The 24,416-nt window shown below is 34.1% G+C and overlaps 1 protein-coding gene across 6 annotated transcripts in view; it reads left to right on the top strand.

Annotated features, from left to right (window-relative positions):
• Positions 1–24,416, top strand: part of PARD3B (par-3 family cell polarity regulator beta) — a 1,291,415-nt gene that overhangs the window by 948,868 nt on the left and 318,131 nt on the right. For all 6 annotated transcript variants that reach the window (XM_074191565.1, XM_074191567.1, XM_074191566.1 and 3 more), the window contains one exon: positions 308–545. In XM_074191565.1, coding sequence (XP_074047666.1) covers positions 308–545 — 238 coding nt within the window. The remainder of the gene's footprint in view (positions 1–307; positions 546–24,416) is intronic.

Genomic DNA, 24,416 nt, shown 5'->3' with positions numbered 1-24,416 from the left:
TAAACTGATCAAGGTTAACAAGCCAGCTTTCAGAGAGATTAGTGTTTTATTGCATGTCTAGTCTTTCATACTACCAAATAACCCACACTACTAGGGCTCTGTCTACCTCACAACAGAGAGCCTTGCTTGGAGTCACCAGATTTTAATCAATCTCTTAAAAGAATACAGGTAGTCAGTCCCTTAAAATGGCAGAATACTGTAATGCTTTGTTTTTTAACTTATGTATTTTACATTTTTGTGGGGTTTTTTTAACTAATCATAAATGGTCTCTAACCAATTGTATTGATTTTTCTTTTTTTCTGTGCAGATGGTTTGTCTGATAAGAGCTCTCGCTCTGGTCAAGGAGCTCTGAATTGTGAATCCAACCCTCAGGGGAATGCTGCACCAGAGGATGGAGAAAATAAGGCCAAGAAGAACAAAAAAAATAAAGACAAGGAGAAGAAAAAGGAAAAGGGCAAATTGAAAGTCAAGGAGAAAAAACGAAAGGAAGAGAATGAAGATCCTGAGAAAAAAGCTAAGAAGAAAGGGTTTGGTGCTATGTTGAGGTACAGTCTTTTTTAATAAAAGAAATTAATGTCACTTCGTTTCGATGATGGTGGAATATTCTCATTTCATCTGCCTTGGAAAACCTGCATCTCTAGGTAAATGTGTCTGAATTCTGACTTAAGTCTTGCCTTTGGGCCATGGCAAATACCAGCTAAATATTTAAGATGTGGCATTGAAGCTCCTTCCTCAGCTGAGGGGAGATCGTGATGGTGCCCTTGTCAGAGGAAAAGCATTGGCAAAAATCCTGCTCAGGGAACCATTAGAAAGGACTTCAGCAAGGTCTGCTGTACTCAAGAAGTCTCAGACGTAATGATGTGCTTTCTACACTGTAAACCTTAAAATACTTTATAAATGATAGTTATCATTTTATTATTCTTATTATTATGTCAGCCACAGTATTCTCCAGTGACAAGAAAAGGGTGAAGAAAAGCTATTAAACAAATAGGCACCCTCTGAAAATCCTTTCTTTAAATTAGAGGCATTGAAGTAGGTAAACATAATATCTCCTCTTTTCAAATGAATGGGTATCTATTTGCTGCCACCCTCCAACACAGCTAATCATCTCTGCTGTAGCTACTGACACCAGCAGCCTTCCCTGTCTTTTTTTTTTCAATACCCAATGAATATGTTTTCCAGTATTCCTCTCTGGGAATCTGCTTTGGGAGATGACTCCTGGTTTGAAGATATTCAATGGATTTTCCCCAAGAAGGCTTGTGACATTCTGATCATGCTGACCTAGAATCTCTCCAAATTAACCTGCTCTCTCTTGAGATTTTGTTATCCTGTGATCCCACAGACACTTCCTATGCATTTGTCATATTACTTTCTGTACCTCTTATTTTGCAACATAATACCAGGAATTAGAAAAGTTTATGAACTGTGACTTAAGCATCCTGAAAATAATGGCCATAAATACCCTATAATAGTGGTAAATTTTACTGGGAAGGTACTTTAGGAACTCTATAGGAATTCATAACTATTTTCTCTTGTCTCTGAACTGTCCAGGGAATAATCTTCCTCTTCCCCCAAATCAAATGCCTATTGGAATAAAATAAAAACTCTCTAGCCCAGTAGTTGTTCTTCTAAAACATAGCCAAGCTTACTTTTCAAGCCTTATTTCCCTCATATTATCTCCCCCCTAGGCACTGTTTTTCCAGCTAGACTGGTCTTCTTATAACTCCTGAGCTCATCTCACCCCTTCCTGCTACCATTTGTTAATAGTGGCTATCTCCCATGCCTTAAACCCATTCAATCTTTAGTCAGTGAACATTTAACTGTCTGCTTTATGCTAGATCCTTGACTGATTTTGACCAAGAAATGAGACTCAACAATAGTTTTTAGCATAGGCCCAAAGATAAGCTAACTCTAAAAGTTGAGTTTATCTGAAACTTGTATCAAAGCATAAATAGCATACTTTTCAGATTTATTGAACTCAAGAAATCTTCACCAGCTAGGGTAATACACTAAATCGAATTCATTGAAATATTAGAGATGGGGGAAAGGGACTGAATCACTTATTTTAATTGATCTTGAATAATAAATATAAATGCTAAATTCTATATTTTTATTTTTAAATCAATTTTGTAAGTACAGGACAAGACATTATTTCATGAGACCTTAATGAGACCCCAGGGTTTTTAGTGTAAGTTTAGTGTAAGATCTGATGCTTTGTGTAAACTCCTAGCATTTAAGCAGTAAAAGATAAAAATGAAATAGTCCCTGCCTTCAAGGAGTATAAGGAGCAATTTCTTGTCCTCCCAGATTCAACTTGGTGGTCATCTCCTCCAAGGGGACTTCGCTCATTCTCCTGAAGTGAATTTTTTTCTCACTTATTGACATTATCCACATCTCACTTAGGCCCTATACTGCTTCCAAACTTTATATGTTCAATTCTATTTATTTATGTCATATTAAAGCCTCTCTAAGAGGACTACAGAATCCTTTGTCATTTTTGTCTTGGCATCTCCAGAGCCTTACACATAGTAGACAATTATTAAATGTTTGTTGAAATTAAACAGCATGAAAATACACGTAAAATCATATGAGTGTATAAACCATGTTAGCCAGAGATCTCTTCTTGGGGAAGTTGGAGGAGGGAGAGTGTTGTCCATTCTCTTTTGGCTGCCTTGCCCCTCTATATACCTCTACATCAGGATTCTCTGAGCCCCTTTTTTTTTCAGAAATTCACTGTTTCTCTTTTCTCTACAATTTTAGTAAAATCAAAATTTCAAAGGAGATGTTTGATTTTATCTTCAATGCAAAATAGCAACTTGTTTTGCATAGCCTTTTACATCTGAATCTTTTTGAGCATATTGGAGTTAACGCTACAGGCACATTTTCAACAACAAAGGACACAAAAGCTGTTACCGTTAGCCAACAGATTTTGCTTCCTTCCTCATCTGTTGTTCAGATATTTACTTGTTTTCCCTTGGTTTTTTTTTTAAGATTGTTTTGGGTTGTAGCTTCTTTCGAACTTAGACACAGGATTCCAAGGTTAACATTTCTGAATTAAATTTTTTATATTCTTATTTTCAAATTCAGTTTCCTTATTAAAGGCCCGCAGGATATTGAATTGTTCATACAGCTAGTCCCTGGGGATAAAAAGATTCAATTAAACAAGCATATATTAAACAATGTGCTAGATCCTAGGAATACTAAGACAGAATACCCTCAGAGAGCTTATAGAACATCAGGAGAAAACAACAAGTAAATTAATATATAAGCATATAGTATGTGTATCTCTCTCTCTCTCTCTCTCTCTCTCTCTCTCTCTATATATATATATATATATATATATATATATATATATATATGTTTGTGTGTATGTTTGTGAAGAGGGAACACTAATTCCTCCTGAAAATAAGCCTCATTCTGAGACTGAACTGAATTTTGAAGAGAATTAAGAATTCTAAGGAAGAACAACATTGCAGTTGTTATCTTAGTTGATCATCACAACAACTTTGAGAGGTAGATGATATTATTATCATCATTTTACAGTTAAATAAACTGAGGCAGTCAGAGGTTAAGTATCTTGTCCAAAGTTTCACAACTAGCAAGTATAAGATGCTCAAGTCTTCCTGACTTCAGGCCACTGGTTGACTCTATCCACTGTACCTCTTAGCTGCCACAAAGGGAAAAAATAAATATTTATATTGCATGTACTACCCTCTGGGCACAGTGCTGAATGCTTTATGAATACTCATTAAGCAATAATAATTGTCCTTTCTTGGTTAAGAAAAGAAATTAACTCATTCTTAACATAGTTGAAAAACTAGGGGAATTCTTTAATTTCTATGTTCTATAGTCAAAAAAACCCAATTCTTGTGGTCTTAAGAATAACACAGCATGGAACAATGGAAAGATAATGGGTTCTAGAGTCTGACAACCTGAGTTCAAATCCCACCTCTGATATTTACTGCTGTATGACATTGGACAAAGCCCTTATCTTCTCTTGATCTCATTTTCCTATAAAAATGATCTTCACCTAGAAAATGAAGAAGTTGTACTAGATAGTCCCTTAGGAGCTATAATTCCTATGTTCCAAATTAAAATGATCCAGTATGTTTATATTTTCCTGGTTTCTATTTGAATGCTTTTAGACAGTTCAATTTAGTCCTTTGGAAGTCTCATCAAATTCTAATTACTAATGAAGATAAATAGTCAGCACAATAGTAGTTTCTCTGTGGGCTCCTTCCTAGTGAGACCTGAACTTTGGGAGATAAGGTCAACTTTTCTGCCAGGGTTGACCATTGGTATTGACTCAAATGACTCTGTTCTGTGAGCTGACTACAGATTAACTGAAAATGTTACCAGCTAAATGTATCAATATAAAATCTTCCATTTCTAAAAGTTTTCATGTTGTGACTTATGTGCCTGAAAATACTCATAAGTTAGGTCCATTTAGAAGCTGTGAACCTACTTCTGAAATGCAAGTAATTGGCAAGTCATTTATGGCCTCCACAAATTATGACTTAAAAAGCATATTCTTTTTAATCTGAGAGTATTGAGAAAATTAATTTATTAATGCTGGTGAAGCACTTTGAAAATGAAATTGCTTCACTAAGATAGAGAGTTTCAATATTATTTATTCAATATGTATCTTGAAAGTGTTTTTTTTCTTATTGGGTATTATTTTTCTAAAGATGATTGAGTTGGCTCTGTTGGTTGTTATATTAAGTGATTAACATCCAAAATACTCAGAGCCTAATATTCTATATTTAGTTTTAAAACTGAATTCAGTAAAGAAAAATACCAAATATATAATCTTTAGGAATGAATTTCTTAAATTAGCAGTAGTTCAACAAAAAAAGGATTAAAAGTCTCTTCTCAAGGCAAGATTCCTGACTTTAATTCAATTCTGTTTAAAAGGAGTAGGTTCTTTTTTTTGTCCATTCAATTCTAGCTTGTCTTAGGACACTACAGGAAAGATAGGCCAGGTGATCATGATGGGAATATGACAAAACCTAAATTTCACCCACCTTTAAATAAGAATCTCCTCCAGTTACAGTTTCTATAAGCTGACTGAACTAACATCCTAGCATGGGTTTGGTTTTTGGTTTGCAAACCACTTGTACCTTTGACCGTAATGCTAGTGTTGATTTATACCTGATTGTATATAGGCTACTCTATTCTTCTATTATCACTAGTGTAAGGACTTAACTCAAAAATATTTGCTATATAATTGTAATTGGTATGCAAGTAGCCTGGAATTCAGCATCCAACAGACATTTATTAATCATCTACTGAATGAGATAAGTGATAATTCTACTGTCCCCTTCCCTAAATCCAATTTGTATCTGTAGTATTGTTCTTAGTTTTGTGAGGTACCTTGTAGTAAAGATATTCAGTTCAGTTCAACATTAAATTCATATGCATCATGAGACTGGAGTGAGTCCATAGCCAGCTACCAGGATAGTGAAAAGATTGGAGACCATGCCAATAATTTTGTCAATCAATATTTATTAAGTATCTACTTTGTGGAAGTCACTGCGTTAAATCAAAAAACAAAAACAAAACAAAAACAAAACAAAACAAAACAAAATAAACCACAATAAAAAAAACCTAGTCTCTGTTCTCAATGAGCTTACAGTCTAAGTGGAGAGACAACATGCAAAATCAAAAGAATGATAGATGTTCTTTCAAGTTAAGACTGGAGACATGATGACCATCATCAAATATTTAAAAAGACTTTCATGTGAAAGAAGGATAGGATGTGTTCTATTTGACTCCAAAAGGAAGAATTAATTGCAGTGGTTGCTGCAAAGGAAAGAGCACCAAATTTGGAGTCAGAGGCTGGGTTTGAGTGCTAGCTCTACCAACCAATTTTGGGGAAGTTACTATCCTTCTTCCAAATTTCAATTTCCTCCTCTATGAAATGAAAGGGTTGAAGTAGATAATCACTAAGGGCCCTTATAGTCATAAATCTCCTGCTTACAAAAGCACAAGAAAGCAGATTTCTTAAGAAGTTCACAATCACGTCACACCTGTAAGAGGAAGCTGGATGGCCAGATTTGTCAAGGATGGTAGGTAATTTCTGCTCAGGTACAAATAACCTATGAATTCATTTCCATCTGTGTGGTTCTATAAATGGAGAGGAATTCAGAGGAGAAGGGCAGAAAGGATTAGGATATTTTAGCCACAGGGAAGAGCATGAAGAAAGAGACAGATTCCAAGTAAGAAGTGGGTTAGGGGGACAGCAGGTGGTACAATTTGCCTAGAATTTAGAGTATGTGAAGAACAGTAATTTAAAATGAGATTACTGGAGTTGGCATTTCTTTTGCCTTCATTAGATTATGTGGTATGTGTATATGTTTATACATGTATAAATATATATTTATGTATATAGATGTCTATATGTCTATATGTTTATATGTTTTATATATATATTTAAATTATTTATCTGATTTAGGAAAGGAAAAATCAAACTTTTGACCATCTGTTGATGTCTGTAAAAGCAAAGCATATAAAATGCTGATGGAAATATGCAAAAATACTTAGGAAGTTAGTTCAGAGCTGTATGACCCCAGGGGACAGTTAGACATTTGCTGGGTGACCTCTGGGGTTACCTATAGTTAATGCTTTTGTGGACTGGGCAAAAAGAATGGCGGCCTTTCCTCCCATGAGAAGGAATCCTGCCGAAGGGTTACCGGTGTGATTTCCCCAAGCTGTTTTGAGAAGGTAATTCAACTGCATTTTTATAACCAGGTGCATCTTTAGAACTTAGCATATTTGAAGTTTCATAAAAGGCTTCCCTTCCTGCTTCTAGACTCTTCCTGTCAGTATTACTCAAAGCAGTAAATAAAGATAATCTTGATTATGTCCACTTTAGCACAAATGCTATCAACTCACAGTGAAAAAGCTGAAGCTAGTATGTAATCTGAACTTGGTTCACTGTCAGCAGTACAGGTGGTGAGCCTGGTTGACAGCCATATGGGTTATCCAGTGTATCTTCCTTCCAGATACCTAAGTATAGTGGTGGGATTACTTTCATGATTCTTTTCAAGTCAAGTCAAGGAGCATATATTAAGGGCTTATGAAGTATTGTACAATCCAAATATGAGCAGAAAGAAAAATAGTCCCAACCCTTGAGGGGTTTACATTCCAATAAGGGAAGATAATACATAAAAGAAGCTGGAAGAGGGACGGGTAAGAGGCAGGTGGACATTGTAGAGAAAGTCCATGAAGAGAATCAGGAAAGACAGCCTGGAAAAGAATGAACACAAAATATGGTTATGCCCCAAGGATACCTTGTTTTAAGATTTTTCTGAAGTATTCTAGCAAGAACACCTAAACTGCCTTCTGAAGCAGAGGTCTGGTTTGAAATTTCACAGGCTTTTTTTTAATCCTTGGTGAATATATAGTCATGCTTCATTTGATGCTACAAAAAAGTCAGATTCAGATCCAACTTTTCCATGAGAAATAATTTTCATTATAGGAGAGCAAACTTTGATTTACAGGAATTCTATTTTGAAAAGAACCAAATCCTGGATTAATTTTTATGTAAATCTTGATTTTCATATGTTGAGGTTTCTTAAAAATCAAATAACACATCATTTCCTTTCCAAACCTTTATGGTTTAGGAGAATAATATAGGCACATGACTCCTCCTCTTTGGTGTGGACAATTCTTAATTTGTGTAATAAACTATGCTCATAATGACATACCCAACCAAAGTCATTCATTCTTTTATCTATAAATGTATACAACCTCATTTTATTTTTAGGTTTTTGCTAGGCAATGGGGTTAAGTGGCTTGCCCAAGGCCACACAGCTAGGTAATTATTAAGTGTCTAAGACCAGATTTGAACCCAGGTACTCCTGACTCCAGGGCCAGTGCTTTATCCACTGCGCCACCTAGCCGCCCCTACAACCTCATTTTAAATAAAAATTTAAGTCAGTCAATCAACCAGCATTTCCTTAGCATGCAATCATATGTACTAGAAATACCAATAAAATGAAAAGCATGACCCATGATCTCAAGGTTGTTGTTCAGTTGTTTTCAGTCATTTCCAACTCTTCATGATCCCATTTGGAATTTTCTTGGCAGGGATGATGGAGTAATTTGCTATTTCCTTCTCTAGCCCATTTCACAGATGAGAAAACTGTTAAATGATGAAAACATTGTTAATTAACTTTCTCTGGGTTACAAGTCTATTAAGTGTCTCAGACCAGATTTGAACCCAAGAAGATGAATGTTCCTTACTATAGATCCAACACTCCACTATGCTTCCTAGCTGATCTCAAGATGTTTAAATTCTGTTGAAGACAAAATGCAATTTACTATAGATTCAAAAACGTGTACATGCATATATCACAGAGGGAGAAATTTTGGATGAGGAGGGAGAACCCAGAAGGCCTCCCACAGAAGATGAGATTTGATCTGAATCTTGAAGGAAACCAGAGGTGGAAGGGGGGAGGGGGATGGAGCTTTTCAAACATGGGAGACAGCCTGTATAACTGGATGGTCGAATTAGTGAAAGAGAGTAAAATATAAGAAGACTAGAAATATAGAAAGAAGCTTTATATGAAGGACTCTAAATTCCAAATAGAAGAATTTATTTTTGGCCCTGGAAGCATTGGGGAACCCCTAGAATTTATTTGAGTAGAAGAGTGATATGGTTAGACTTTTGATTTAAGACAATTATTTTGAATACTGAAAGGAAGATGGATTAGAAATGGAGAGATTTAAGACAGGGAGGTTAATTTTTCCCCCCAAAAAAGAAATACAAAACTGTAAACAAATAAGCATAGCCAAGCAAAACAAATTCTCATATTGATGTCATCCAGATATGTATATATTATTCTATATATTAGTTCATCACTTCTCTGTTATGAAACAGATAGCCTTTGAATCATGGTTGATCATTTTATTAATCAGAGTTCTTAAGTCTCAAAATTGTTTATTTTATAATAGTTCATATGATATGAATTGTTCTCCTGATTCTACTGATAAAACTTTTTAGAAGGTCACATAAGATTTCCCAGATTTTTCCAAAATTGTCAATTAATTTCTTACAGAATAATAATATTTTATTATATAAGTTAAGCATAATTTGTTCAACCATTCTCCAATTGAGGAGATTAAATAGAAGACTATTGTAGTTAGCTAGGGGTAAGGTAATAATTCAGTCAATTATTAAACACTTACTATGTGACCTGGGCAAGTCACTTAACTCTGATTGGCTATCTCACGTCATCTTGATTCATATCTGGCCCCTGGATCCAAATGGCTCTGAAGGAGAAAGTGAGGCTGGTGATTTAGCACAGAGCCCTTCACTCAAATCCAATTCATGTGTTTGTAATGTCATCACCTCCCCTGATGTTACAGTCTTCTTCAAAAATGAAGGACAAACATCATCATAACTCTATGTGCCAGATACAGGCTAAATTCTGGTGATACAAAGAAAGGTATGGAAACACATTTTAAAAAGCTGAAAAATGTAAGGTTGTGGGATGAAGGAATGAAGCTACTAGTACTAGAACACAGGTCAACAAGAGTGGAGCCAGGTGAGAAATTTTGAGATGTCTGCACTAGCTAAATGGATAATATGGTGGGAATTTCAGATATCCACCCTCTACCACCTGAGTGAGGAAGGGGTTCTGGGGTAGGGTATGATAAGAAGGTATGAGTTTGAAAGTTGATGTAATCTTCCAGGAATATGAGTTTCTGGAGGACCATGATGAAGATGAGAATTGCAGTCAGGTGGGAAATGATGATCCAAAACAAGAGTACTGACTATGTAAGTAGTAAGATCAATGTGTATAGATGTTGTAAAGGTAAAGACCACAAGATTTGATAACAGAATGGACACGTGGGATGAGTAAGAGTGGAACATCAACCAAATGATGAAGAGAGAATACAGTTGCTCTCAATGGTAAGAGAACATTTGGGATGATAGGAAGGTTTGGAGAGAAAGACAATGAATGATGTTTTGGGCCTATTGAGTTTAAGACAGCTAAAAGTCATCTAATTTAAGATGTAAAAATACAATTGGAAGTTTTCAATGTGTATTTGATTATTTACTTGAAATATTTAAAATTTCCTAAAGTTAAATACTGATAAAATGACCTTTACTCTTTTGTCAATAAAAGTTTTACTTGGAGAAAATATTTTTCTGGTAGAGATAGACTTTAGATTTTATATTTCTAGGATTCAGTTCAGATGTCTTTTTAAAAAAATTATTGATGTTTTGTTTTTGCCTTGTAAACCTTTACAGATTACTTCTCCTCTGTGAGAGATCTCTTAGAACAAAGTAAAAATAATTAAGCAAAACTAATAGTATAGTGACCTCATCTGAAAGTGCATGTAACAATCCACATTTAAGGTATACCTTTCCGCCTTTCTATTTTCCAATTTTTTAATTAATAGAAACTTATGGTCTCTCTGTTCTCTTATTCCTCTAGGGGAAAATAGAAAATGAAAAAAAAATCGTAATAACAAATATACATAGTCAAACAAAACAAAACCCTCATTGGTTGTATATAAAATTATTTGTCATATTTTGTCCCCTAAATTACTCCCTCTTGACCCAGAGAGATAGATAATAATTCCATCATCAGTGCTCTGGAATCATGAATGATCATGGTTTAATCAAAGTTTTTGCACCTTTGAAAGTTATGGTCACTATAGGGATATTATATATTTTCCTCTGGCTCTATTTTATTCTTTATCAGTGTTTTAAATTCTGTAAAACTGTTAACTTTTATAATATTGATGGTATTGTAAAACTTATTCTTCTAATTCTACTTCCTTTTTCATGTCTCTTTAAAATTGTCTACTTCCTCATTGTTATAACATCCTATTCCATCACATTTATTTGCCCCAACTTGTTCAGCCATTCTGCAATTGATGGATATCCTTTTAGTTTTCAGTTTTGTTTTATTTGAGGTAAGGATTTGCCACCACATAAAAAGAGCTGCTAGAGATATTTTTATACAATAAGATCTTTTTTCCTCTTTTTTCTGACCTCTTTGGAGTACATATAGACCTAGCAATGCTGTTTTTCCATAATTCCAAATTGTTTTCCAGAATGGTTTAAACCATTCACAGGTTCAGCAAGAGTTAATCAATATCCCTATTTCTCATAGACCCTCCAATATTTTTCATTTTCATATTTTATCTTTTCTCATTTGATATATATATATATATATATATATGAATCTCATAGCTGTTTTAGCTTTACTTTTTCTAATTCATAGTGATTTGTAGCCTTTTTTTATTTCTATAGATAACCTGACTTGCTACCCTTAAGAACTTCCTGTTTATAACTTTAAACCATTTATTAATTGAGAAATGGCTCTTATTCTTTTGAGCTTGATAGATCTTCAAAATGAGGCCTTTATGAGAGAAATTTCAAATATTTTCCCCAGTAAGTTATTTCTCCTTTAATGTTAGCTTTATTATATTTGTTAGTGCAAAAAATTTTTAATTTTATATAATTAGAATTATCCATTTTATCTCCTTTTATCTTCTTTATCCTTTGTTTGGTCATGAACTATCCTCTTTTTCATAGATCTTCCAGGTAATTTATTTCCATGTTTCCTTAATTTGTTTATGATGTGACCCTTTATGTCTAGGTCAGATATCCATTTGGAGCTTATCTTTGTGTAAGATGTGAGATGTTGCTCTAAATCTAATTTCTTCCATATTGCTGTTCAATTTTCTGACCAGTTTTTGTCAATGAGAGAGTTCTTATCCCAGTAGAAAGGCTCTTTGTATTTATCAAATACTAGATAAATTTGCTTCAATGTATTGTGTAGTTAATCTGTTGCACTGATCCATCTCTCTGTTTAAGCAATACTAAATTGTTTTGAGAATTATTGCTTTGTGGTATAATTGGAAATCAGTCACTGTAAGGTCCATTTTATTCCCACTTCTTTTCTTTATTTCCTTTGAGATTCTTGACCTTTTTTGCCTCCATATGAATTTCATTACTATTTTTTCTAGTTCTATAAAGTAATCCTTTGATATTTTATACTTGTTTTATATAGGTTTTTGCCTGTATCTTACAAGATAGACTCCAATTATTTTATAATTTTGTACTAATTTTAAATGTAGTATCTCTTTCTGTCTCTTCCTGCTGTGTTTTTAAATATTATATAAAAATGCTGATTAGTCAATTTGTTTAAAATGAAAAGAAAGGAAAACCAATATCAAAAATGAAAAAAGGAGAATTCACAATAAATAAATATGAAATAAGGAATATTAGATTCTATTTTGTTCAACTATGTCAAAGAAGTTGTCAGTATTTGAAACCAAAAATTTTAATAAAATAAATGAATATATATATATTTACAAAAATGTTATACAAATTAACAGAACCTAAAATAGAAAGTTTAAAAAACTCAATTTCAAAGGAACAAATTTAATGAAACATAAATGAACTTCCAAGAAAACACTCCCAAGACCAGATATATTCCCAGTTGAATTGTATCAAGTATTCAAAGAACAATTAATTCCAACATTGTATAAACTAACTGGGAAAATGTCAAAAGGAGGGACTTTGACACAAATATTATCTTGATATATAAAGAGTCAGAACAGAATACTATACACCAGTCTCCTTAAGTAGCATAAAAAGAAAAATATTATCAAAGAAATTAAAGCAATGTATTACAAAAATTATACACTCTGACCAGTTTAGACTTATACCAAAAAATGCATAGTTGGAGTAATATTAGGAAAATCATAGCTGTAATCATATTCATAACAAAAATATGAAAGTCACATGATTATATCTGTAGAGAATGTTTTTTGACAAAATGTAGCAATCATTTCTATTTAAGAAAAAAAATCCAATACTAGAAAACATAGAAATATAGGAACTTTTCTTTAAAATTATATAGTATATGTCTAAAAATCAAGATTTACTTCTACATGTAATGAAAGTAAAATAGAGGGCAGCTAGGTGGCATAGTGGATAAAGCACTGGCCTTGGAGTCAGGAGTACCTGGGTTCAAATCCAATCTCAGACACTTAATAATTACCTATCTGTGTGGCCTTGGGCAAGCCACTTAACCCCATTTGCCTTGCAAAAAAAAAAAAACCTTAAAAAAAAAAGAAAGTAAAATAGAATCCTGTCTAATTAAATCACCAATGAAACAACAATGTCCATTGTCACCACTTCTATTTGACATTTTACTAGAAATGTTCAGTATAGCAAGACAAGAAAAAGCAATTCAAGGAATAAACATATAAAAAGAAGAAACAAAATCATATCTTTTACAGATGATGGTGTATTTAGTCAATTAAAGAAATTAATTAAAATAATAACAGGAAAGTTGTAGGATAGGAAATAAATCGTCACACATCATTTCTATATAATATCAATTAGTTGATGAAGTAATCTCATAATATACCTTTCCCACAAAGAAACATTCTGACTTGTCTTTTTAAATTAATTTAGATTGAGACTAAATCTTGATACCACTAGGGACTGTGACATCTGTCATACATTTCTCCTCCACAGCCTCATCCCTTAGTGGTTGTTACAGGTCTGGTATATAATAAATATAATGTGGTCATACACTGTCATTACCTTTTTCCAGATAGTGGTTGTAAAATTCCTGGGTTAGCCCTTCAACTTTACGGGTATGAAGGGTAAGCCAGCTAATGTAGCCATGCCAATGAAATTTTAATAGCCAGTTCCATGAGGCCAAAGGTCAACAGACTATAGTTAGCAACAGTGTGCTTTGTGAAGAATAGGCCATATTGATAGATTAAAATGAGAAATGAAATCCTAACTGGACTGTGGTTATAGAGTGATTAGTCTTAATTCAGCTCCATTCTGGATTCAGAAAAAAATATGGAATCTAAGGATCCTTTAGGATAATTTAGGATAGCGAGGCTCTGTGTATCAAGCTTTCAAGAAATATAAAATTCTGACCCTCCTTCTCTTACCCCTTCCAATAAGTTTGTACATCAAAAGCTATGACATTTATACCTATCTTCTGCTCTCCATGGTTGTCTGTGCTTCAAGAGGATATATAAATGTAGAACTTTGACAGTTTAGCAAGCTTCTGCTATTTTTGCTATTTTCCCCCTTTATTGGAAGCTTTGAATTTTGTATTTTTCACATTCCATCTTGTTATTTACTTTTCTTTTTTTACAATATAAGTCATGGGTTTTTTTGTTTCTTGTTAATTTTCCAATTTTCCTTTGAGCTAAGAGCCTCAGTGATTTTAATTTTTCATTTTAGTAGGAAAGAAGAATGGCCCTTCTTTTTTCATTTTTATTAGTATAGGCCTTTACTCAAAATGATTCTTTATATGACGAATGACATTGGGCCTATAATGGAATTGCAGAGTGGATAGTATAACATACAGATATTGACTTCCATTAAGCCCATTGGTGTGATAGCTGATAATATTTATATATTTATGCATTATACATTCTAGCATGTGTTGATTTGCAAAGTTAAGCGTCAGTGAAGGAAATTAGCACCATAACATGGGTAGATAGGAAATGGGAGAAGAACAGAAAGATTTATCTAAATAGAGCAGGCAGTAGAAAAAGATGAAAATAAACATAGAAAGGTATATTAAAAACTAAAGTATAGATTAATTTCTTATCAAGTGAATTTATGATTACTTGTTAGGCATTTGTTTCTTAACTGGAAGAGAATTTTATGACTAATGGCACACTCACAGAAGGCATGAAAGAGAAATGTGAGCTAGTACCAAAAAAGCCCAGAATGTACAGAATTTGTTTTGCTATCTGACTTTGATAATTTTCTTTTCAGCTGTCAAATGTGTCAATGAATGTTTGTTTATGGTACTAACCTGTTTTTGAGTGTGTGTTCATGGAAGGACTGGGGCATGGATGGAGTTAATTAGTATGAAAATGTAAGGGTAGGTTGTTTTTCAAATCATTTAAAAATCTGATTGTTGTTCATCACCTTCCCCTCCTCCCCCATGTAATCCTGATTACTCTGTAGTTGTGTTTATGGTTGTCCAAAGCAGCAAGATGATTTTCTCATACTTATTACAATAAAAATGCTCATGTAGAGTGCCAACCAAAGGCTTATTTGTTTAATTAGGGTTCTCTTCTCCCCTTAATATGCCTGCACAACTCCCATTAACATTAATGTGAATTACGCAAGTGCACTGAAGAAGAATAGACCCCTTTGTCTCATTACTTCTCTAAGATAATGAGGTTTAGATTTGCTAACAGTTCAGAACAAAAAAAAGTCCAGTGTGTGTGGGGGGGGTAGACTTAACTTTTAAAGAAACCAGAATGCTAAAAATAAATTTCATAGTCTATAAACTATAAGGTATATACTAATAAATAAACTCTACTAGCATTTAAGGTGAAATATAATCATTTAACTACTGAATTAATAAAATACAATAGATTTCTTAATGGAGCAATTTGCATATTCACATTAAATGACCAATAAAATACATTAACAGCAATTTTATTCACCTATATAGACAAACATGTGTAAGCTCCTTGGGAGAATGTTTGTTTAATTTGCTTTGTACAGTGTCCAGTACAATGTCATTTCCTTGTAGGATGGCTAACAAATACTGTTAGATAATGGCATGTACCATTTTAATAACTTGCCTTGGAGAATGGAAGTGGTGCTTTGTTTCACACCTTTTATCTGAGAATTTCAACATAATTTATAAGCTTTCATCTTTAGGATACATGGTAGATAAACACTGGCAAGAAATATCTTCTGTTATGGATAGAGGGAAGGAGACATAGAGAAGGTAAATAGCTTGCCCGAGGCCATACTCAGGAAACAGCCAGGAAACCCTGTGGCTCTTTGTTGCTTCAGCATTATTATTTAAGCAGGCATAGCACTCTAGCTGTCTGCTAAGCAGTTCTTTTTTTAAAAAACAGAGAATTTTATTCACTGCTGCCCAACAGGCTTCACTGTCTTTGAGATGAAGATACATAAAGTCATCTTTAGAAGAATATGAGGAGTGATGATTACAGGGTTTGAGGATTTTTATTGTATGTAAAGGACTGTCTCTTTTTCTCTTCATATTTCCAGTGTTCAGCTCCATGACCCATATCTAATAGTAGCTTGATAATGCTTATTTGAGTGGATGGCTGACTGGATGGCTAGATGAATGAAAAGGATATGGAAGTTTTCTTTACTATATTCCAATAACTCTTGAAACTAGAAATATAGTATTTTCTTCTGATAATCAATTCAGAGCTATTATTTTGACCATTCCAAATTTGATTAATAATGATAAATAACATTGGAAATTCAATCCTGGATTCCCAATCTGCAAGATGGACATCTACTCAGAATCATTGTGTCCAAAACCAAACCCATCATTATCTTCCCTAAATTAGCTCCCTCTCTTTGACATCCCTTATTTCTGTAAATAGAACCATCATTATCCCAGTCACTGGGTTCTGGACCTGAGTTATCTTTTATTTCTTTTTTCTACCCTTCCCCATTTCATCATCACCACTGTCTCTATTGAGTTTTGGGGGAGTTTTTTTAGGGTTTTTTTTTTTTTTTGCAAGGCAAACAAGGTTAAGTGGCTTGCCCAAGGCAGCTAGGTAATTATTAAGTGTCTGAGACCGGATTTGAACCCAAGTACTCCTGACTCCAGGGCCGGTGCTTTATCTACTACGCCACCTATTCAGTTTTTAAATAGCTTCTACATTGATTCCCTCTTTTCCATTTCCACTGTTAACTACCCAATACTACCCTTATCCTCTTTCACCAAGATAATTGTAATAGTCTCTTAAATAGTTTTTAATCCATCATACAGGATTTAGACCTGAAAGAAATTTTAGAGATCTTTGCCCTCCTTATCCCCTTTGCTTTCCATTTCATCCTTCACAAAACCACCTGGTTCATCTTTCAACACGGCTGTCTCAAATTTAGCCAAGGTCTTCAGTGCCTCCAAGAAAAAGATCAAAGTTTTTTAGCTTGGCATTAAAGAATATAATGCTTAGCATAGAGTAGATACTTCATAAATGTTTGTTAATTGAATGAATGGCCTTTGCTATGTTGAACCAACTGACTTTCCTGCCACACTATAGTTGCACTTGGGCAGCTAGGTGGTACAGTGAATAGAGTGTCGGGCCTATAGTCAGAAAGATTCATCTTCCTGAGTTAAGATCTGGCTTTAGTAGTTTTGTGATCTTGGGTCAGTCACTTAACCATGTCTACCTCAGTTTTCTCATATGTAAATGGAACCCAGAGAAGGAAATGGCACTTAGTATCTATGATCTTGGTTAAGTCACTTAACCCTGTCTGCCTCAAATTTCTCATCTGTAAAATGAACCAGAGAAGAAGAAATGCCAAATCACTGCAGTATCTTTGCAACAAAAAACAGAATCATGAAGTATCAGATACAAATGAAAAAAATGATTGAGCAACAAATAACTTTATTTAAAGTTTCTGCTTCAGTCAGGCTAATATAATCACAGTCTCCATTCTTTCTCCCCTCCCATGGCCAGACATGCTGTTCCCTACAATTGATCTTAGAATCATAGGCTTTTAAAGCTGGAAGGAGAGAGTTGTGTCCCAAAAACCTACAGAGAAGAGAATATCAAGGAGGAGAAACCTGCAAAGGGTTTGAGGAAGTTAAGGATAGAGGAAAAAGTCATTTGATTTAGCAACTAAGAGGTCATTAGTCACTTTGGAGAGAGAGAAATTAGTTTTGGTGGAATGATAACAGTGGAAGTTGGATTAAAAGAAGAGAGTAGTGGAGAGAAAGGAGAGAAAGTGGAGGTAAATGTTGTAGACAGCCTTTTCCAGGAATTTAGCTACAAAGGGCAGAAGAGATAAATTATGATAGTTAACTTGGATGGAAGTTAGTAAAGTCATATGGGCATGTTTGTAGGAAGAAGAGAATGAACCAGAGGAAGAGACTTAAAATAATTAATAATGTGGTGGATAATAGAAGGAACAATCTATTGGAGCAGATAGGATGGAATGAGATCACTTGAATAGATAGGGTTAGTTTTGGTAAAGGGTTTATCAGGTGAGACAGGAATGGAGGCAGAGATACTGGCAAAAGACATCAGATTGATGGGAGACAAACAAGGAAGAGGAGAAAAAACCTCATGGCAAGGGGACTCAATTCTTTTCTGTAAAATATGAAGCAAGGTTCTCAAGTAAAAGAATGGAAGAAGAACCAGGAGGTTGGAGGAGGGATGAAAAATTTTAGAAGTGCTACTTTAGAGGGTAGGATTGAATTGAGCAGAAAGGTTTAATAGAATTGCCCACCCAGTTTCATGTAATGTAACTTTGTAATGGACCCAGTCAGAATAATTGCATGATTTTCTTCATCTTTGTTTGGCAGCATATGCATAGAAATGAAAGTAGTGAGTGGTGAGAGTAAGCCTAGCTAGGTATCATCAGCAATATGATAGGGAGACCAGGAATTTAAGAAAGGGTGTTGAATTGGATCATCAAAAAGTTAAGTTGAGGAAAAGAGGAAAGAGTATTTAGTTCAGGGGAAATGACCTTAAGAGAATTAAAGAAAGGAATTAGGGGGTCAATGATATGGACAAAGAGGGTTTTCTAAGGGAAGGCAGATAATAGATAAAAGATTACACAGATAAAAGATAATCTATAGTTGGATGGAGGGATTTCAGAATTCTTAATCACAAAGGAAGTGTATTTGTGAGTGATGACAAGATCAAAGTTGTCATTCAGGAGGAATAATTTTTCCCATTTTACTGTTGAGTAATCTGAGTTAGAGATAGGCTAAGTAATTTACCCAGGGTTACAGATCACATTTGAACTTGAGTCTTCCTGACCCAAGGTTCAGGTATCTATCCTCTGTTTATCCAAACTTCAACAATGAAGTATACAAAATAAAAAAAAACTTGAAAGGAGACTGCATCCTTACTGAGTGATAATAGCAGAAAGGGGTCTGGATGTAGCCATGGGGAGAGAGGAGTGTGCTGACTCTTCCTGGGGTCCCATTATGTCAGAGGGCAGGGACAAGAAGCAACCAACCTCAGGAAAGGTTTTAAGAAAAATTCTTGGTTTTATTGAGTACTAGAGAACAGAAGCAATTTAGCAAGTAAACATAGAAGGTAATTATTTCCTAACAGTGGAATTGAAAGGTTTCAAAGGCACAGAGAGGAAAGGGTTTGGGCGGGGGATGGATACAGAGGAACTGAAAAAGAGGAGGGTTAAAATTGAGTTTACTATGGGAGGGATTGCCAGATGCTACCAGCATCTGATATAGGAGGTTCAGTGTCTTGTGAGTGACAAGGCCAGACAAGAACTTAAAGACTGTCTAAAGGTTGAAAACTGTTGAAGTGCCATGAGAAAGAGTATTATTTCCATGAATCCTTGGAAAATGGCAATGTGAAGAATAAACAAGGAAATACAATCAATTGGGTGGCTGGCATCCACCTAGGGAAAGGATGCCACACACACACACACACACACACACACACAAGTACATATGGTATTGGCACCTGGACAAAGTTCCCAACACTCCATGCTATGCTAGTTCTGGTTCCAGATCATGGCTCTGTTGAAAGACACACACACACACACACACACACACACACACACACACACACACACAAATATATATATCCTCCTCAACTAGTTTGTAGGTCTTTAGAAACCAGAGACTCTACTTTACACTCATATTATTTTCCAACAGTACTTAGCACAGTGCTTTATATATCCTAGGCACATCATAAATATTTCCTGACTATTTTAAAATAATGAGTTAATTGAGACACGTAAATAAAACTAGAAATGTTTTAGCCTGTAGTTTCTTAAATAATAGCCAGAAAAAATAATTTAGATGATACAAAATTGAATTTGTGTAAAAAAAATTGAGAAAATGCACTTATTTTTTTCTTAAGGATGAAGTAGAAAGGTAAATTAACTGGTAATGGTAACCAGATGCTCTCCATTTCCACTAAAGACAGAACCAGAGGAAATTGGCCAAAATTGTTATAGGAGGAATTAAAATATAATGACTGTTAAGTACTGAAGTGATCAACTTCCCTGAAGTAAAGAACAGGTTAAATAGCACTTCATATGGAATGATGTGGGAAGTATGCCAATTAATTAATCAATCAATCAGCAAATATTTATTGACTACCTTCTGTAGAGTTTAAAAAAGAAGTATAACATCCCCTCTAGAATGTTAGTCTAAATTAGTAAAATAAAATTAAAACATGTGAAGCATAAACCATGAGCAAACAATTCAAAGCCATAAGCAAGGCAAAAATGCAGTACTGTGATGTTGGCTTTTAGAGAAGAATACTTTTCTCCTAGACAGAATACAGAAATAGTTTTTAGAAATGGAAAAAAAAGCTATGAATTTGAAACCTAGATTTCATTGTACTGCCATTAAGCAATCATATTTTGATGGTAGTACAGTTGCTGATGATGATGTTGATGGTTACAAACTTTAAAATTTCTAAATTTCTTTCCACATATTATCTCATTTAATTTGGAAATAAGATATTGACTTATTTGCTTATATAAAAGAAAAGGCCACCAGAAGAAGTGAGAAAGTTTAAGAGGTATTTTAATGTAAATTTTTAAATTGTGAAAATAGCAATCTCGCTTACCTATACTCACAGTAAACTAACTTCTGCCCAAAGTTTGACTTGCGAACGACTACAAACTAAAAATTCTATTCAATGCCTTTTTGAGTCCCCTTTTTACTTGAAGTTTTGGGTTGGAGGGGCCAAGGACAGTTTTAAGCTTTGGGAGATATGTTTTCAAATATTTAAATATTCTTCCCTGTCCTCTTCTATAGGGTCAGAAAATTTTAGAGTTGGGAGAGATCTAAGCCACCTAATCTAGAAAATCCCAAAATTTTGACTCTAACATATAATAACATGCATAACAATGGTTATACAATTTCCTCTTAAAGAACTCCAGTATTAGAGAATTCCTTTACTCTAAGGCAACTCATTCAATTTTTGGACAACTCTAGTTTTTAGGATTTTTTTCCATTATGTTGAGCCAACTTATATCTTCCTGTGATCCTATTTCTATTTTCCCCAGTGTTCATAACCCCTTTATCTCCAGGATCAAGTGAAAATACCATTTTACATGAACACCTATTAAGTATTTGAACATGACTTTCTGAACCCCTTTAAGTCTTCTCTTATTATTTCAGGAACTATGCCATAATTTTGAATCTCTTCAGCATCCTGGCCATTCTCTAAACAAAATCAGTCTTTTCAACATCTCATCTAAAATTAGTTCAATAAACTGAATGCAAAATCTAGAGGTGATCTGATAGATATTGGTGGGATTATCTCTTCTCTTCTTCTTGATACTACCTATGTCATAAAAGAACCTATTCTTTTGACTGTTGTATCATGCTGGTAAATTTTATTATTATAAATTTACTAGCAGCTTTAAATATTTTACTCATGAATTATTGTTTAACCATGTCTCTCTTCCACCCTGTAGCCTTAACAAATGATTTTTTGAATCCAGGAACAACATTTAAATTTCTCCTTCACAACTCTTATCTTGCAAGTTTAAACCTGTCAATTTTTTTAATCCAGATGTTAGTCATCATTCCCATCTACCATGTTTCTCAATCCTCAACTATCTGAATCCTTTGATACTGTTAATTATCTTCTTCTCCTCTAGGATTTCTCCTGGTTTTCCTGCCTGACCAACTGCTCCTTCTCAGTCTCTTTTGCTGGATATTTATCTAGCAAAAATACAATATTCAGGTCATATTCTTCTCTTCACTTTCCATACTGTTTCATTTGATGATCCCATCAGTTCCCAAGGATTCAATTATCATCTTTGTGCAGATGATTCTCTGTATTATTTGTTCAGCCATAACATCTCACTGTTCTCCAGTTTCCCATCTCCAACTGCCTACTGAATGTCTCAAAATGGTTACTTTATAAATATCTTAAATTCAACTTATTCTTCCTAAAGTACAAGTCTAATTCACACACACACAGGCATTCAAATTCATAGAACACACAACTATTCAGTAGAATCTAATGATTTCCTATCAATCTTCAGAATCAAAGGTAGGATCTTCTGTTTGTCTTTTAAAGTCCTTCATAACCTGATCCTTTTGTACATTTCTAGGAGTTCATATCCCTTCCTCAACCTCCTAGACATGATACTCTGCAATCCAGTGACTCAGGACCACTTGCTGTTTGTTTCTAGAACCCAATACTCATACTCCCCTGGACGACTTCCATGCCTCTGAACTCACTCATTCCTTTTTTGCACCTGTTAGTCTCTTTGGCTTCCTTCAATCTCTGCTGAAGTCCCACTTTATGCAGTAAATCTTTTCCCATTCAGTTTGCATATCATACTTTTTTCCATCTTTCACCCATTAGACTATGAGGTCTTTGAGAACATGAACTAGTTTTTGTCTTTGTATTCCCAGGATTTATCACAGAACCTTGTACTACGGTGGGTTTTTTAAATCAGATATTTACATGCACTTTTCCTTGAAACAACTATAATTTCCAAAGTAGTATCCAAATATACATAGATGCAAATATGGATGATTTTAATATTCAAAATGCCTACAATAGCCATACCCATTCACTAATATAATGCTTCACTTCCTCAGTGGGTGAATCTTAAAATAGTTCACTTTTCTATCACACTTCATAACTATCAAATAATCTTGTGAAAGATACATGATTAGGCTCTTTTTATATATCAAGAAATTGAAAGTCTGAAAGAGTAACTTATTCAAGTCATCTAACTAGTCAGTATTGACCTCTACTTTCCCCTTTACCATGTTGCAAAAATACTAAAACTGAAACATAATTGTCACCAAAAAAATTCTAAAAGAATATGTTTAAGGAAATTGAGATAACATGCATTAGGAATGGTCTCTACACTCTGCTTGCTAAAAAAGTTACCAATGAGCAGTGATCCCTATGGTTTAGGGGGTTAGTTCCTACCATTGATCAGTTTTTTTTTAACCACATGGGACATAATTTTCCACTTTAAATTTCAACTAGGATCAATGTGTATTAGACAATCAATATCATTGATTTGCTCAGCTTTTCCTCTGCCTCACTGGAATTTTGAAACTATGTAAAGAACATTTCTTTTAAATCTTGAAGATACACTGTAAAATATAAATGGTGATGTTTTGACCAATTTCCTAGAACTTTCACCTTTAAAATTCAAATTGAGGTTTTGAGTCCCTCAGAATCATTCCTCATGTTATACAGTTTTTGTTGATAACTTATAGTAGTATGGTTGCTCAAATTGTCCTTGGAAAACTGTTTGAGCCAAAAAAGTTTATCTGTTGCAATCTTGCAGTTGAAGAAAATTTTCCAAAATTTAGCTTACCCTTTCCTTTCAAAATTCAGTTGCTTTATTCTGTTGCATAATTTGCCAGGTAGAGATCATACAGATGAGTTGTAATCTTCATATTTATAAGTTATCTTTTTGTGATAACAAATCCATTAACATGAACCCTTTCTGGGAAGTTAAATAGACTCTAAAAAGAAAACAAAGTCAAACCATTGCAATGGTCAATACAAAAGACATTCTACTTACATAAAAAATGAACAAAAACTCAACTGATTCTTTTTCCTTCAAGTGATTTAATGGGTGAGTTTATTTGGAACAGTTGTTTGTGTAGGCACATCCTAAATATTTAATTCCAGTAATTGTCTCACTTAGTGATGGCAAAAAGCTGCAATATGTCTATTTGATTGGTGATGCTTCTGTAAATATGGACCAAAGGTTACTCTTGTCTATTTTACTGCCATTTCACTTTGCAAGTACATAATTTATTTTTTGACCAGTTTCTTATTTTCTCTATTGACTGTTCCATTGAATTTCTATTTCTGTAATCAAAACATAGAATCTTATCATTTTCAAACTCAGATCCTAGTTTATTTTTTATGCTACCACATGTGAAAGAATGTCCATTATTTGTATTTATTAACCATTGAATTAACACTTTTTTTGCATTGGCAATTTTGCATCTAAGTCTCTCTACCTTTTTATAAATTTTATGTCAAACCCTATCTCTTCCAGATAATTTAATTCATAGAGAATGAAGGAACCTAGCATTCTGCTTATTTACCGAAGATTAAATGTTCACCACAACCAGTGGGAAACCATAGGCTCTCTAGTTAGAAAAGACTTTAGAAACATCTTCTCAGGGCATCTAGGTAGTGCAGTGGATAGAGCCCCAGCCCTAGAGTCAGGAGTACCTGAGTTCAAATCTGACCTCAGACACTTAATAATTACCTAGCCGTGTGGCCTTGGGCAAGTCAATTAACCCCATTTGCCTTGAAAAATCCTTAAAAAAATCTTCTCCCAGTTCTTCATATTATAGATAAAGACATTTGAAAACCATGGAAGGGGAGTGATTGTCCATGGTATTCTAAGAGCAGAACTGAAATAAAGTCTTCCGTGAGGTAAGACAGAGGACAACATATAC

Source organism: Macrotis lagotis, chromosome 6, assembly GCF_037893015.1.
Source record: "Macrotis lagotis isolate mMagLag1 chromosome 6, bilby.v1.9.chrom.fasta, whole genome shotgun sequence".
In the NCBI taxonomy this organism is placed as follows: Eukaryota; Metazoa; Chordata; class Mammalia; order Peramelemorphia; family Peramelidae; genus Macrotis; species Macrotis lagotis.
This window is presented reverse-complemented; position numbering and strand designations above follow the sequence as displayed.